Source organism: Crinia signifera, chromosome 2 (genome assembly GCF_055691185.1).
Source record: "Crinia signifera chromosome 2, ASM5569118v1, whole genome shotgun sequence".
Taxonomy (NCBI): domain Eukaryota; kingdom Metazoa; phylum Chordata; class Amphibia; order Anura; family Myobatrachidae; genus Crinia; species Crinia signifera.
Genome location: NC_139218.1, coordinates 371,692,004 through 371,707,600, shown reverse-complemented (window position 1 = coordinate 371,707,600; position 15,597 = coordinate 371,692,004). Strand labels below are relative to the sequence as shown.

The window sequence follows — 15,597 nt, the reverse complement described above, 5'->3', positions numbered from 1 at the left end:
CTGATTGATACCCTGATAGACTTCATATGAGGAGACATTGTAGGAGGAGGAGAGGATTTGTGGAGAGAGAGGGGAGAGAGAGGGGAGAGGAAAGAGACAGAAAGGGAGAAAGGGGGAGAGGGAAGGAGATGGGGTGAAAGAGAATTGAGGTGATGAGAGGAAGGGAGAGAGAGAGACTGGAAGATAGAGGGGGTAGGTAGTTGGTAGGGAGAGAGATAATTGGGGGAAAGAGGAGAGGCAGAAGGAGAAAGGGTAGTGCAAAAGAGAAGGAGAGACAGGTTGTGACATTGTGTACCTCTCTCGAGTCTCCACCAACCCCCCCTCCTTGAGTGAAACCAGTGTCAGGACTTTTCATTAGCTACCTGCTCATAAAGCTGAGACTCTCCCTCACCACTTTTGGGACCCACTGCCCCCGGGTCTCTCCCACAGTGCCGCTCCGCACCTATGCCGGTCTCAGCCAGATACCCCATGCAACACGGCCACGTTGCTGCTGTGTCTCTCCCACGTCTTTGCTGGGTCGCCTCTCCACACCGAGTATCGCGCACAATGCTGCCGGGTCACACACACACTGCCCCTGGGTCTCTCCCACACTGCGGCCACATTGCCGCTCCGAACCTTTGCCGGTCTCAGCCGCTGAATCCGCCCCATGCTCTGCGGTGACGTTGCCCCTCCGCACCACTGAGTCTCGCGCACTGCTACCGGGTCGCACACTTACTAGTGCCGGGTCTCCTGCTCTCTGCACACAGCGGTGCTATCTGCACACAGCGGTGACAAGGTAGGGAGGAGACCACAGCCACTGACAAAGTGGAAAAGTTAAACATATGTTTTTTTTAACAACTTCACAGGGATGTGTTGCCGAGTCCCGCTCCCACCACTGCAGATGCCCGCTCCCGCCGCCGATGCCCACTACTATCGCTGCTGCTGACAACGCAGATGCCCGCTACCACCTCCTCCGGTGCCCGACAATACAGGTCATACCTTCTGGGGAGGGGGTGTCTGGTGCCCCAGCTGGTCCCACTGCTGCAGGCTTTGATCGTGGCAGATAGGGACGGCTCTGAGAGCGGATACAGGCTGTCAGTGTATGACAGCCTGTATCTTCTGTCCTATCACATCTGTCTCAGTGACAGCCCTGTCACTGAGGCAGATGTGTAGGTGCCGCTTCCCCGTTGTTTTCTAATGGGCTTTTCGGCCTCTTTTTGTGCAGGTCCCTAAGCTCTGACCCCCGCTGCTGACAGTTTTCAATTGTCAGCAGGAGGCACAGGTCCCGATGCCTCCCAGCGTCCCCACAGTGTCCCACCACATTAATTATTAAAAAAAAATACTAATAAGATACTTATTGCACAGTATATGTGTTTAAAATATCTTTGTATTTTTTTTAAATCATTTATGACAGGTGAGGCACTGCCTCCCCTGCCTCCCCTGACTGCACGTCCCTGCAATGTAGTGTATAAAAATACCAATTTTCAGGGCTGTTACTGCTTCCCCAGACTCCCATACTTACTCAAATCCACTGCAGAGTGGGAGATTTTGGATTATATTTGGAAACCCCCCTCTAAAAATCCTGCGTTTGCCACTTGCACACCCCGAATTACAACCCTGAGCTCTACATAAGGGAAATAGTAAGCTACTTCTAATTGCGCATTAGTCCAGGCTGCATCTGTTCCAATATGGCTACCTCTGAGTGTTTGGTATGTAAAATAAACATTATTGCATTGTGTGATGACGCTGCGGCATAGTCGGCTAACTATAGCTTGTTTTTGGTTTGTCTCTGTTTCTGCTATTTGATACGGCTCTAGCAGAAAGATCCGTTCGTTATTTAATTACCATATATAATGAGAAGTTTGTACTTTATTTCTGCCAAGAAAACAGCTCTGTACTTTGTATTATACAAACACTGCAGTGCAGCTTATCTTTCTAGATCTTTTCCCGTTATCTGTGATGAAGCAGCGTATCCCAGCTCGGCAGGTAGATGGCAGTAGCGCACCTGGGAAACATCAGCGTTCCAAACAGCTTTGGAAGTCATTAAAAGTGTACCAAGATTAAATTAAACAAAATCCGTTCCATTTATTGCAACTTTATTTAAATAGAAACCTTTATTGAAATTCTGTATAGTAACAGAAAGGAGGACAGCTTACTAAGGAAATTATATATTTCAGGAATGCTTAAAGCTTCTTTTTGAGGCAATAGTACTGCCTCCTGGTAATGTATTTGTAACAGGCTAAACGGCTATGTGTTATGTAGCATAGCGTCACATTGGTGGATTCTCTATATGCAAATATGTCAGTATAAATTGTTGCAAATATGTTTCATATATATATATATATATATATATATATATATATATATATACATATATTTATATTCATTGCTATAGGAGGATGTCACACCAGCCATTTCTTCCTTGGGATCCACTGGCAGTTGGTGCTGAAAGCATTTTAACTCAGCAGATAAAACACAACTGGACTGGAAATGATGTAATTGAGGGTCAGATTTATTAAATGATAACGCGGCCGGTAATAATGCAGCAGCCAATCAGCTACTGTCAAATTACAAGCTGGGTTTGAAAAATGACAGTAAGGTGCTGATTGGCTGCTTCATTACCACCTTCCACTTTATCACTGCCCCCAGCTTAATACATTCTGCCCCTGAAAAGTACAGTATGTGACATTGACTTGGCAGCCACACTGTGGCATAACTACAGTACATATACTAGTGTTCCCTAGGCTGTTTTAGCGGGGCGCTGCGCCCTGGCCGATTTTTAAAGGGCAAAATGCGCCCTGCCCCTCTCGCAGCGCCCCGCTAAAACAGCCTCACGGGGAAGCCCAGCGTTGCCGTAGACGGCGATGCCCGTCGCTTCCCCGGCAGCATGGTGACGTTGGAGGGATGGGGCCCGTCCCCCTTAGGTGACGGTGGCGGCCGGGCCCGCCCCCTTTGATGATGTCGGCAGCCTGACCCACCCCCATTCATGATGGCGGCGGCCCGAGCACACACCTCTTGTGACATCGGCGGCCCGGGATCGCCCCTCTTGTGACATCGGCTTGCCCGTCCGCCCCCCGGCACTCTGCCCGCCGCAAAACCTGGAGTGAACACTATATACAGCGCCCCCCCCCCCCCCCCCCATATTGCTGGGAATTTTGGGCGCTCCCCATAAGTTAACACTCTTTCCCCCCCCCCCCCAGAAAAGTTAACACCCTCCTTACCCCGTTGCCGCCGCCTCTAACCGCCTCTAACCGCCTCTAACCCGGACACGCAGACCCGGACATGGCTCTCCGGTGACACACGGAAAATGGCTATACCAGCAGATGAGCGGCTTTCAGTGCGGCTTTGCATAGCGCTCCCGTGCTGTAGATGCCCTGTCACTTTCTGGCAATACGTCCGTATACATGGAGGAATGAGGCAGAAACACAACATGCATCTGTACAAACAACATGTGTCGGCATTAAATGTAAATGTAGCAGATTCCTACAAAACATCTACTTAGCATTTTCTAACATAGCACTTAGTTGAATTAAAAAATATGAATAATGCTAACATTTTGTGGAGAGGGGTTGCCCTCTAGCGTGGTGGGCCTGGCGTTCTCAGATAGCAATGACAGCTGTTGTCATGGTGGTAAGTTACTACCAAAACACCTGTCACCATGATGAATCGCACAGAGAGGAGATCAGCACCACTCAGGCAATCAGCCAGAGTGACTGGAGAATACTGGGATGTTTCTTGTTGTATCTCTGCCGTGTCAGAGCTGCTAACGCTTTACAGTTGACTCTCAGATACACAGTACAGTTATGTTGGCAATGGAAACACTTTAGGCATAAAACAGTATCCATCTTACTTTTTCAAATTAAAAGTAGATTAAGGGGTGTAGTCAATGCATGTCAAAACTGCCGTCTTGCCGAAAAGACAGCAGATTTCGACATGAATAGATTGGAAGGGGTTCCGATCTATTCAATGCTAGCTGGGGTTTTTTTTTCAAAACCAGGTGGATTGACAGAATAGCCGCTAATCCACCTGCTTTTGAAAAGTTTTTGGCCATGTTTCCGGCAATCTGACATGAAAAAATGCTGGATTGAGGCAGGAAGAACGGCGCCGGGTGAGCAACAGCAGCTCACACAGTGCCGTCCGCCTCTGCCCGCACCCTCCCACCGCCTCCCGTACCCACCCGCCGCACTCAACTGTCCCGCCGCGTCCAGGCTCCGTCCCGGCTCCCGTCGCACTCACCTGTTCTTCGCGCCTGCTGGGTGAGCATCAATCCGCAGCCAAATCCGACATCGGGATTTGGCCGCTGCATTGAATAATGGATGCCGGATCCATTCCGGAATTGAGTATACCGCTAAGACATTTTTTTTTCTTTCTTGATTGTTAAAGCCAGGTGGTTTAGGTAGTATCCCCTGGTAACCCTCTGAGTTATTTACGTGGTACAGTAGTTCTTCTAGGGGTTAAAGATCTCAGGCCAGATGTACTAAGCTTCGAAAAGTGATAAAGTGAAGAGTGATAAAGTATCATTTTGCAAACACAACCTATAACAGCAGTTTGGTATTTGAAGGGTTATTGGGTGATAACCGGGGAAAGTACAGTTCTTAGGCAGCAGTGCGCCACTCCAGGTCATATCCTAAACCTTGTTTGCAGCAGTTAGTAGCCGATTGGTAGTTTATCACTCTCCACTTTATAACTTTTTGAAGTTTAGTACATCTGGCCACCTATCCAGGGCCGGTGCAAGCCCCAGGCTGATTACCCCCCCCCCCCCCCCTCCTGCCTGCCCGCTCCCCTGGGGGGGGGACACTCAGCATGGCACATACATAGCACGGTACTTACCGAGCTCCGGGGGGTGGGGCGGTGGGGGGTGCGTGCCGCACGGGGGTTGCGGCCCCCCCCGCAACCCCCGTGTGAAAGGGGTGCCGCACGGGGATTTTGCTGATCATTAGCTGGGGGGGCGGGTGGCTACCGCCGGTAATAATCCTTGCCACAGCGCTGATGGCGGGGGGAGGGGCACATATCACTCACCTGCTCCCCGCTCCCTGACCCTGCTGGGATGAGTTCCGGTACTCTCCTTGGCGGCTCAGTACCACCCTCCAGTGGCCGGCGCCCTAGGCAAATGCCTAATGCTGCCTAATGGTAGCGCCGGCTCTGCACCTATCATCTTCAACCATAACACTGGTGCTTTACCCAACTGTTTTCAAGCCTCACCCCCATTTATTTTACAATCTATTTTGTTCCTTGTTTTTTTCTTTTCTTTTTATACGTCCTTAGCCCTGATAATTGTTAGTTGGATCAGTTTAGGTATATACAGTATGTGTTAGTGCACGTGTGTGTGCGTGCATGTGCATGGGTGGGGGGGGGGGTTGTGTCATGACTTCAGAATGAGTAGACCTTTGCAGGTTTCACATACAGTAGATGAGAAGTATATTTTCGACTGAATGAGTGGCCAAATTCAGCAGTACGAATGATAGTAAAAAAAAAAACACACCATAGAAATCATGGCCGTATACAGCTGAGTTGTATCGATGGTGTATTCATTCGTACACCAGAATTTGGCTGATCATAAATCAGCAGATGCTACAGTAATTTACCAGCGGTATTTGACATTGAATGGGTATACCAATACGGACATTCTTATCCATTCAATCTTAGTCAATTTCCCCCGTTGTGTCTTATCGCTGTACTCCCTTTTGCCATGGTGTTTGACCTCTGACCTGAAACGGTCTGCCACAATTTATCAATGTGGGTGAGGAACAGCCAAACTCTGCAGCAGAGCGAAATGTATATACAAATAATATTACGCGGACATTAAATGAACACAGAATATATCTGCGCAAATAAAGCTCATCTGAGCCAAGAGGACATCAACGGGATAAGAAGGCCCCAATAACAGGAGCAGCCTTAACACACTTAATGCATCTGTACCAGTGGGGACTTCATCAGGAGCACCAGACAGATCAATCCATCGCTTTCTACAACAGACTGGACAGCGGCGTTGGAGATAAAGATTGAGGAATACATAAAATCTGTAAAAGCGATTGCAGCAAAGAACCTGCCTGAAAAATGTATAGCTACAGCAGGATACAGAAAGTGGCACAGCTGTTTCGATGTGACTGTGTCCACTGCAAGACATCTTTGGGATGGAACTCACCCAGACCAACATTGGGGGTTATTTTGGTTCACTCTTTCTGACAAATTCCTTCTTAGATGGACAAAACCATGTGCACTGCAGGTGGGGCAGATGTAACATGTGCAAAGAGAATTAGATTTGGGTGGGGTTTTACTTCAAAGTGAGATCTATATTGCAGTGTAAAAATAAAGCAGTCCGTATTTTCTCTGCACAGAAACAAAATAACTCACCCAAATCTAATTCTCTCTGCACATTTTACATCTGCCCCCTGCAGTGCACATGGTTTTGTCCATCTAAGAAGGAATTTGTCAGAAAGAGTGAACCAAAATAACCCCCATTGTCTGCACTCCACCTTTTCCCGTTCCTGACACAATAACTGTCACATGGAACCTGGCTCAGAACATCCGTGTGGTGGACACCAGCTATTGCTGGGGTGCAATTAGCATTCGGGAGACCAGCACCGGAATCCTGGCCACTGCCAGGAGACCAGCTTCCGGGATGCTGACTACTACCGGACAGCCGGCTTCCGGGATGCTGACTACTACCAGAAGGCCGGCTGGCTCGGATGCCGAATGTAAGTATACAAGGCGGGTTATGGTTAGACTGGCGAAGTGGGGGTTTAGGTTAAGGTAGGCATGTCCGAATTATGGCCCTCCTGGTGTTGTGAAACTACACATCCCAGCATGCCTTGTAATAGTTTTAGCATTCCCTGGTAGCAATACTGTGGCAATGCTTTCACAACAGCTGGAGGGCCATAGTTTTGACATGCCTGGGTTAAGGCAATAAGGGGAATTTAGGGTTAGGCTGCAGAGGGAGAAGGTTAAGGTTAGGCTGTGAGGAAAGAGAGTTTGGGTTAGCCATTTAGAAGGGTGGATAGGATTAGGTTACAGGTAGGGATTTTAGGGTTAGGCTGCAGAGGGGGAAGGTTAAGGTTAGGCTGTGAGGAGAGAGAGTTTGGGTTAGCCATTTAGAATGGTGGATAAGGTTAGGTTACAGGTAGGGATTTTAGGGTTAGGTTGGCAGGGTTAAAGGGGCAGTGGAAATATAAGTATACTTTCTTGACCCCAGTCAGCATTTCAATCATCGGGATGCTGGCATCAGTATTCTCAATGCTAGCATCCCCACTGCTAGCCATCCTTATGTAGTTTGTACCACCATATACACAAGACCAGACCTGTACATCTTGATCAATCCTCAGCATGTGAGGTACTAGATGATGTACTAGCGGAGAGGTTTTATTTTCTTAATGTTACCTTAGTTGTGCAATAGAATGATCTGAGCTGGAGGAGATCTTCAATGATGCCCTGTACTCGGACATCAGTCCTGAGTGGGAATATACAGTATGTAGCCAGAACACATCAGTATTGTGGATCGCTTTAAATACAAGGTAATGACAAGTACCCCATTCTATTTCTTATTAACAGTAATGTTCACAATCCCTATATTAATCATTCAAACATTATGGTCCTACAAGGACACAGAGATCCGGGTTCCAGAATTAGAAGCACCACAGAGGTGCCCTCCATCATTGTTGCTGAAAAGACATTAAACAGCCCTTTCATACCCCTTTCATACAGAAAATGAAATTACCGGGTGAAGCAGTCCTACCCGGTAATTTCGTGAATAACACGGGTCCTTTTTCTGTGTGAAAGGGCACACCCGTCTCGTAAATCCAGTGTCTCCGACCCTGGAATTGACCAGGGTCGAGGACACGGGATTTATGACCCGTGTTGACCCTTTCACACAGAAGAAATACCCGTGTTATTCAGCAAATTACCGGGTAGAAATTTTCAACCCAGTAATTTCTTCTCCTGTGTGAAGGGGGTTAGGCTGCTCCCGGCAAAATGACAGGGCATTTGAAATGCTTTGTATTTGCCGGGATTTTCAGACTTTTCTGTCTGAAAGGGGTATTAGTCACACCTTGTCGTGAGCATGTTTACAGGACTCCGCCTGGCCTCCATGACTCCGCCTGGCCTTTTTTGTTTTATTTCTATTTAATTCTAGGTGTGGGCGGTATTCAATGTGAATACCGGCGAGGTGCAGCGAATCCTGTTTAGGATTCGCTGCACATTTGCCACGTTCCGGAGCCTCGCCGGCTCCGGTATTCACAGGGGCTCGCTGCCCCTGACCGGCGAATATGAGCTCCTGCAGCGAACGCCGCAGGGAGCCTGAGGACGGTGGCAGGCAGGGAGATGGAAGTCTCTCTGCCTGCCCCAGAGCGTATGTGGGGGGGAGGTGGGCTCCCCGGGTGCCAGGCAGCACAGGCTGCCCCCCGGGGGTGCCAGCAGGGGACCGGGTATATTCACTACACCCGATCATGCATATGTAACGATCGGGTGCGGTGAATATATGAATATCTAATGAGCGGCTCGGCTCCGGCGCCCCCCTGCTGGCTGGTCAGAGAAAAAAAAAATCTTTTTTTTTTAATTAAATATATATTCATGTGCTTACAGCACATGAATAAAAATAGCATATCCCTCCTCTGAATAAAATTCCTGATTTTTTGACACCAAATGTAAAAAACAAAACACTTTATTTTAAAAGTTCACATTCCACTTCACCATAAAAAGCGATTGCTACTCGGTGAATCATGGCGAAAAAAACCTTGAAATGTATTCGCCATCTGCTCATTGAATAGGGTGATTCACCGTTTTTGTCAAAAATTCGCCAAACAGCACAAATTCGCCATAAAAACCTGGCGAATCAGCCTCATTGAATACCGTCCAGTATGTTGCTTTGTTTTTATCCTGTTTTCATTTAGCTGTTTATTAGTATTTATCTTGTATTACATTTTTCTGTAGTATGAAGATGTTTTGTTATTTTCACTTTGAAATAAAAAATAAATAAAGACGTTTAATATAAAATGCTGAACATCACGCACGGTAAGTCTGTGGGGGCTGAGTAGCCTTAGGGCACAATATTACGGCACTGCGCTGTTCATTCTGACAAATGTTCAGCTCACTAGACCCAATGAACATACGTGTTCTGCTTTTCCTCTTTAATATTCAGCTGGTGTCATGCTCTTGAGTTTTTGCATCTAGAGACTCGTATCGCAACGCCCGAAGCCTCTCTACTTGCAGCCATTGCATGTGAAGTGCAGCAATCTGGGCTTTCAACATTGGCATGACAAAGGAGGGTCAACCGCTCCGTTTGCCATCATCATTTTTTAACCCTTTGCTAATTGCAATGTTGTTGCTGTATGAAAAATAATACATATCGTTGTGTTATTAAATCCGGGAAGTAATTTCATGGTTGACTGGGAAAAGGCACGTGAATCGCAAGGAGCCCCGGAATCTTCACTTGGTCAAACACTTAATTAGCATCATCTGTCAAGTGACAAGAGCTGATGTTATTTCTTTTACTGTGTTGGGCTTTGTGTGTGTATATATATATATATATATATATATATGTGTGTGTATATATATATATATATATATATATATATATACATACACACACACACACACACACACACACACACACACACACACACACCATGTGGGTATTTACTTTTATGCAGCTGTTTCATGTTTAAAAACAAGTACCATACATTCGGTACTTGTTTCCTAGCACGGCCACAATCGTATGGATCTTGTACCTTTAAGTTAAGGTACACGATCCATACGATGGACCCGATTTCCTTTGAAATCAGGTCCATTTTGCCGGCTAGGAGACAATATCGGGGGCATTGCGTCGGTCGGGACCATTAACATTGGTCCCGACGCAACCGACGCGATGCCCCCGACATTTCCATAGGCTTCAATGTTAAAAAATATTTTAACATTGAAATCTTGTCGGGAAAGGTAAAATATCGGGGGCATTGCGTCGGTCGGGACCATTAACATTGGTCCCGACGCGATGCCCCCGATTTTTCCATAGGCTTCAATGTTAAAATATTTTTTAACATTGAAATCTTGAAAAAATGTGAAAAATGTGAAATGGGCCAATATGACCCATTTCACATTATAGATGTCCCCGTCGTCACCCCACGATAGACGCCAACCCGAAGCGTGGCGAGCGGCGGCGGTGCGCGTCCTCCGACCTTTTCATTCCCCTACTATCCACGTCGGCGTGGAGTTGAGAATAGAATAGTGTGGCGAGCGCAGCGAGCCACCGAGCCCGAAGCGTGGCGAGCGGACGCGTATAACTTCACAGGTATACGCGTCCCCTCGCGGGGCTCGCTGCGCTCGCCACGCTTCGGGCTCGGTGGCTCGCTGCGCTCGCCACACTATTCTATTCTCAACTCCACGCCGACGTGGATAGTAGGGGAATGAAAAGGTCGGAGGACGCGCACCGCCGCCCCTCGCGGGCTCGCTGCGCTCGCCACGCTTCGGGTTGGCGTCTATCGTGGGGTGGGGTGTACGCCGTGACATTTGGGGGGGTTGGGAATATTTTACAATGAATTCAATGTTAAATCGGGTCCCAGGGACCCGATTTACATTTCATTAAAAAAAAAAAATCGGGTCCAAAATCGGTCGGTCGCGTCGATCGCGTCGATCGCATCGCATGCGACCAAATCGCATGCGATGCGATCGACCCGATTTTTCCGACACGACCACCCCGATGTAAATCGGTGTGGCCGTGCTAGGAAACAAGTACCATACATTCTATATGATCATGTGACAAAACGGATTTTTGGGTACTTGTGAGTTATCCGGACGCCCGATTTCAAAATCGGGTCGGATCGGGCACATCGCATCGCATCGCATGCGACCATCGGATGCGATGCGATGCGATGCGATGCGATGACCCGATTTTTCCATAGGAATCAATGTTAAAATGGACTGAGTCCATTTTAACATAGAATTCAATGGGAAAAAGGGGTCCTTTTCATACCCCTACTATCCAAGTGGGCATGGAGTTGGATATAAACCTGTGGCGAGCGTAGCGAGCCACCGAGCCCGAAGCGTGGCGAGCGTAGCGAGCCCCGCGAGGGGACACGGAATACCGTCCCCTCGCGGGGCTCGCTTCGCTCGCCACGCTTCGGGCTCGGTGGCTCGCTACGCTCGCCACAGGTTTATATCCAACTCCATGCCCACTTGGATAGTAGGGGTATGAAAAGGACCCCTTTTTCCATAGGAATCATTTTAACATTGATTCCTATGGAAAAATCGGGTCATCGCATCCGATGGTCGCATGCGATGCGATGCGATGCGATATCGCATCGCATCGTATCTGATTGTATGCCTTAACTTAAGGCATACAATCAAAAAATCGGGCGTCCAGATAACTCACAAGTACCGATTTTTGTTTTGTTTTATAATGGTTACATCCCAACAGATATATGTAATGGTGTAATAACGGTTGTAAAGGCAAAATGCAGTACTCACAGTATGGTGTATGTCCTGGAATGTTGTATTTGTTTTCTTAAACTAATAAAACATTTACTAAATTGAATTTAATAGCCTTCTAACACCGCCCACCAGGTATGCGATTGCCCGCCCGCTCCTTCTACCCCGCCGCGGTCCGCACATCCCCGTCACTTAGCAAATGGTTGTTTTGTATAAACATACACTCGCAGGAAGCATACAGCGACAAAATCATTCCATAGTCGCCGACCATTGAATTATTTTTTTCCCCTTCTCGCAAATCTAAGCCCATCTGGACTGACCTAGACTTGCGGTGTCCGAGTCTGAGAACTGGACCTGCGGCTGACGTGCTATGACATCATCCGCCCGCAACTGAAAGGCAGGTGCGCATCTGCATTCACATGGGGACGCCCAGCGGTTTTCTGGGCGCACCCACCATTTTTGCGAATGCCCCCTGCCCGTCTCCATCCTGCCCCCCCTGTCCAATGCAAGTGCCACAGCTACTATGCAACTCGCCGATGGTGCCTGCACAGAAGCCCAGCATATATGATTATGTACATGCACAGGGCATACACATCGGTCCCCATTCTGAATTAGCCGGGGACTAAATGAATCGGGCCCTAGTCGGGGACTAAATGTATTAAGCCTTAACAAGAGATAAATGCAAGGGTGATAAGGAGATAAACGTCCAGCCAATCAGCTCCTTACTGACTTTTTTCAAACACAGCCTGTAACATGGCAGTTAGCAGGTGATTGGCTGGATGTTTATCTCTCTTTATCACCCTTGCATTTATCTCTTGTTAAGGGTTAATACATCTGCCCCAATATTCTGTGTTAGCAGTAACATCTGCGTGCCAGATAGAAAACCTTAATGCTTATCTGTGTTATGCTTTGTATATGTTGTCCATCCAAATGACGCGCGGAGATGAAAGGAAATCTCCATTTTAAAAAAAAATATTTCTCACAATAACACAGCAAACAAATAACTCTATAACTCACATAGAATCAAAAAACAAGGGACTTATAAGTAAGTGTCAGTGAAGTGCTTGTAGTATAGTGTCCTTTAGTCTGGGACAGGGCCGGTGCTAGGGTGTCCGGCGCCCTCCGGCAAACCATAAATTTTGTGCCCTTTCACATTGCCATTGCAACAAGCTGCAGCCTGATTGTAGGAGCGTATGCAAAATGCGATCCTATGGAGGATCTCGGGTGTATGCATACACCATCTCGGTGCTGTGTCCGCAAAATGTTGCAGGCCCTAAAGGTGCCCATACACGCTGCGAGAATCGCATACGTTATGTGCTAGATCGCATCGCACGGCATGCATGCAATGTGTGCGCGATGCGATCCGAAAGCAGTACAAAAAGTATGTGCAGCACATACTTTTTGTACTGTGCGATGCAATGTATTGCAGCGTGTATGGCCACCTTTAGGCACGTAACCCAGCCCATTATTTAAAAAATGTCTAAATTAATATAAAAAAAAATAGACAATTATTTAAAAATTTGTTATAAACATGTATAATAAAAGACTCATTGTTCTTTTGCTGCTTAACTCTTGTGCAGTCCCTCCTCTTCTATCTGCATAGGCAGGACGCTGAGGACGCCATTACACCCCCCTCGTGACTGAGGGGGACAGGAGGGGAGAGAAGGAGGAGATGGAAGAAGAGGGGAGGAGATAGAGGGGGCGGAGTGTTGAGGAGTGGCACTGGCACTGGCACAGCACACTGAGAAGAGGGAAGGAAGGATAGGCGGCGCTGCTGCCTGTTCGTCATTTGTTTGACAGCTGACAGGTGCAGGGAGCAATGGGTAGGGGGCGGATCCGGAAGGGACATGTCATCCAGGCATTCACAGACAGCACTACATGCCTCAGCGCAAGTGTCCGTGATGAAGAGGGGGGCAGGTCGCAGGAGGAGGACAGTGTGTGCAGGGAGCAGCTCTTTATACTGTCACCCGCCTGCTGTCAGACAGGCGCTGAGGGCCGCGTGCAGGAGGCAGTGACAGTGAGGGCTGAGGCAGCTTTACCAGAGCAGGGAGGGAGACAGCGCCTTTTCCGCATGGCGCCTCCCTGCTTTGCAGGAGCTGCTGAGTGGATAGAGCCGGCCCTGGTCTGGGATCACCTGGCAGCAGTGTAATTAATCCAAACATACATTGTCCAAGCATATAATGTAGCTGGAACTGAGAAGGTGGGTAAGACTTATCCTACGCGTTTCATATATCTGGGCGCTCTGTTACTTCTTCCCCTGAAGAGAACACTTACTGGAGCAAGATAAAATGTAAACCAACCATATTCTTACTGATACTCAATGGTGTACAGAAGAGAAATATAAAACACAAGCCTGTGTGCCAATGAAAGGCTGGGCGTTCTCCTCCAGAAGCCCCCTGCCTCCCCTACCTGTACTAACGCCTCAGCGACTGTGATAGTTGCCAAAGGCGTCCATACAGCGGCCCTGCACATGCGCAAATATGTGCATGGGAAGAGCCGCACCATCGGTCCCCACTATCGAATCGGGCCCTAAGTGTATTTTGCAGGTGCAGTAATAGCAAAACCCGCTGTCCCGACACGTTACAGACCAGAAATATAGGATGAGTGTTTCCAAAGTTTGGCACAGATGGGATCAGACTGTAGTCCCCATTGATAATTATGGGTAATGCGCTCTGCAGTGCTAATTTTTATGACATTTCACATTATCTGTGCTGTTAGCACATAGCAACAATTTATAAAATTATGTAGAAACTCCGGATTCTATATAGTTTTCTGGAAAAAAAATGTGATAAAAAAAAACCCTACAGCCCCACCCCTTACGCCCCATTCAGCCCCACCCCACGCATATCACAGCCCCACCCGACACATATCAACCACACCCACTACAGCTTGTCCCACACAAATCTGCTACAGCCCCCAACCAACATAACCCACACCCCTACAGCCTCACCCATGCATATCACCTACAGCCCCACTGGACACATTAGCCACACCCCCTACAGCCCCACCCCACACATGACCTACCGCCCTATCCCACACACATCACCTACAGCCCCATCCGACATATTACCCATACCCCTACAGCCCCACCCCACACATAACCTACCGCCCTGTCCCACACATACAGTATCACCTACAGCCCCACTCCACATATTACCCACACCCCTACAGCCCCACCTCCCACATAATGCCCACAGCCCCGTCCCACACATATCGCCTACTTCCCCGCCCCAAACATATCTGTTAGCTTGCTTACATTTGTAGCCTCAGTGATGTATTAAACTGCCAATACAGTACATTACATTTATTCATTTGGGAACATTGTTACATATCTGACTATCCAGGTCTGAAGATTACGTTCCAAAGACTTATTTTGAACGTTGAAGTAAAAAAAAGTGTCTTTTCTGTTTCTGCTCTCTGTAGGTGATATCACAGCTGAAGATCCTTAGTAGGTTGGTGACTGCTGGCTCCAAGTTCGATAGAGAATTGTGGTCTAATGAACTATCACCTGTCCTTAATCTGTGGAAGAAACTCAACCAGGTATGTCACTAATAACTACACCATATTCTGTGTCTGATAATAACAGGCTGATAGACTAGGGAGAGGGTGGCAGCAGATGGAGGCATGCTAGGGAGAGGGTGGTAGACAGTGGCATACTAGGGGAGAGAGTGGCAGAATACTGGGCATACTAGAGGGAGGAGGGTGGCCGCATACTAGGGAAGAGGGTGGCAGAAGACTGGGCATACTATGAGAGAGGGTGGTAGAAGACGGCAGCATGCTAAGGGAGAGGGTGATAGAAGACTGTGGCATACTATGGGAGAGGGTGGTAGAAGACGGTGGCATACTAGGGGAGAGGGTGGTAGAAGACGGTGGCATACTAGGGGAGAGGGTTGCAGAAGACAGTGGCATACTATGGGAGAGGGTGGTAGAAGACTGGGCATACTATGGGAGAGGGTGGTAGAAGACAGCAGCATGCTAAGGGAGAGGGTGGTAGAAGACGGTGGCATACTAGGGGAGAGGGTTGCAGAAGACAGTGGCATACTATGGTAGAGGGTGGTAGAAGACGGTGGCATACTATGGGCGAGGGTGGTAGAAGACTGTGGCATACTAGGGGAGAGGGTGGTAGAAGACTGTGGCATACTAGGGGAGAGGGTTGCAGAAGACAGTGGCATACTATGGGAGAGGGTTGCAGAAGACAGTGGC

At 48.1% G+C, this 15,597-nt stretch overlaps 1 protein-coding gene across 3 annotated transcripts in view; it reads left to right on the top strand.

The window, feature by feature from the left end:
- The window catches only part of DYNC2H1 (dynein cytoplasmic 2 heavy chain 1), a 324,861-nt gene that overhangs the window by 214,370 nt on the left and 94,894 nt on the right, over positions 1 to 15,597 (top strand). For all 3 annotated transcript variants that reach the window (XM_083170072.1, XM_083170071.1, XM_083170070.1), the window contains one exon: positions 14,818 to 14,934. In XM_083170072.1, coding sequence (XP_083026198.1) covers positions 14,818 to 14,934 — 117 coding nt within the window. The remainder of the gene's footprint in view (positions 1 to 14,817; positions 14,935 to 15,597) is intronic.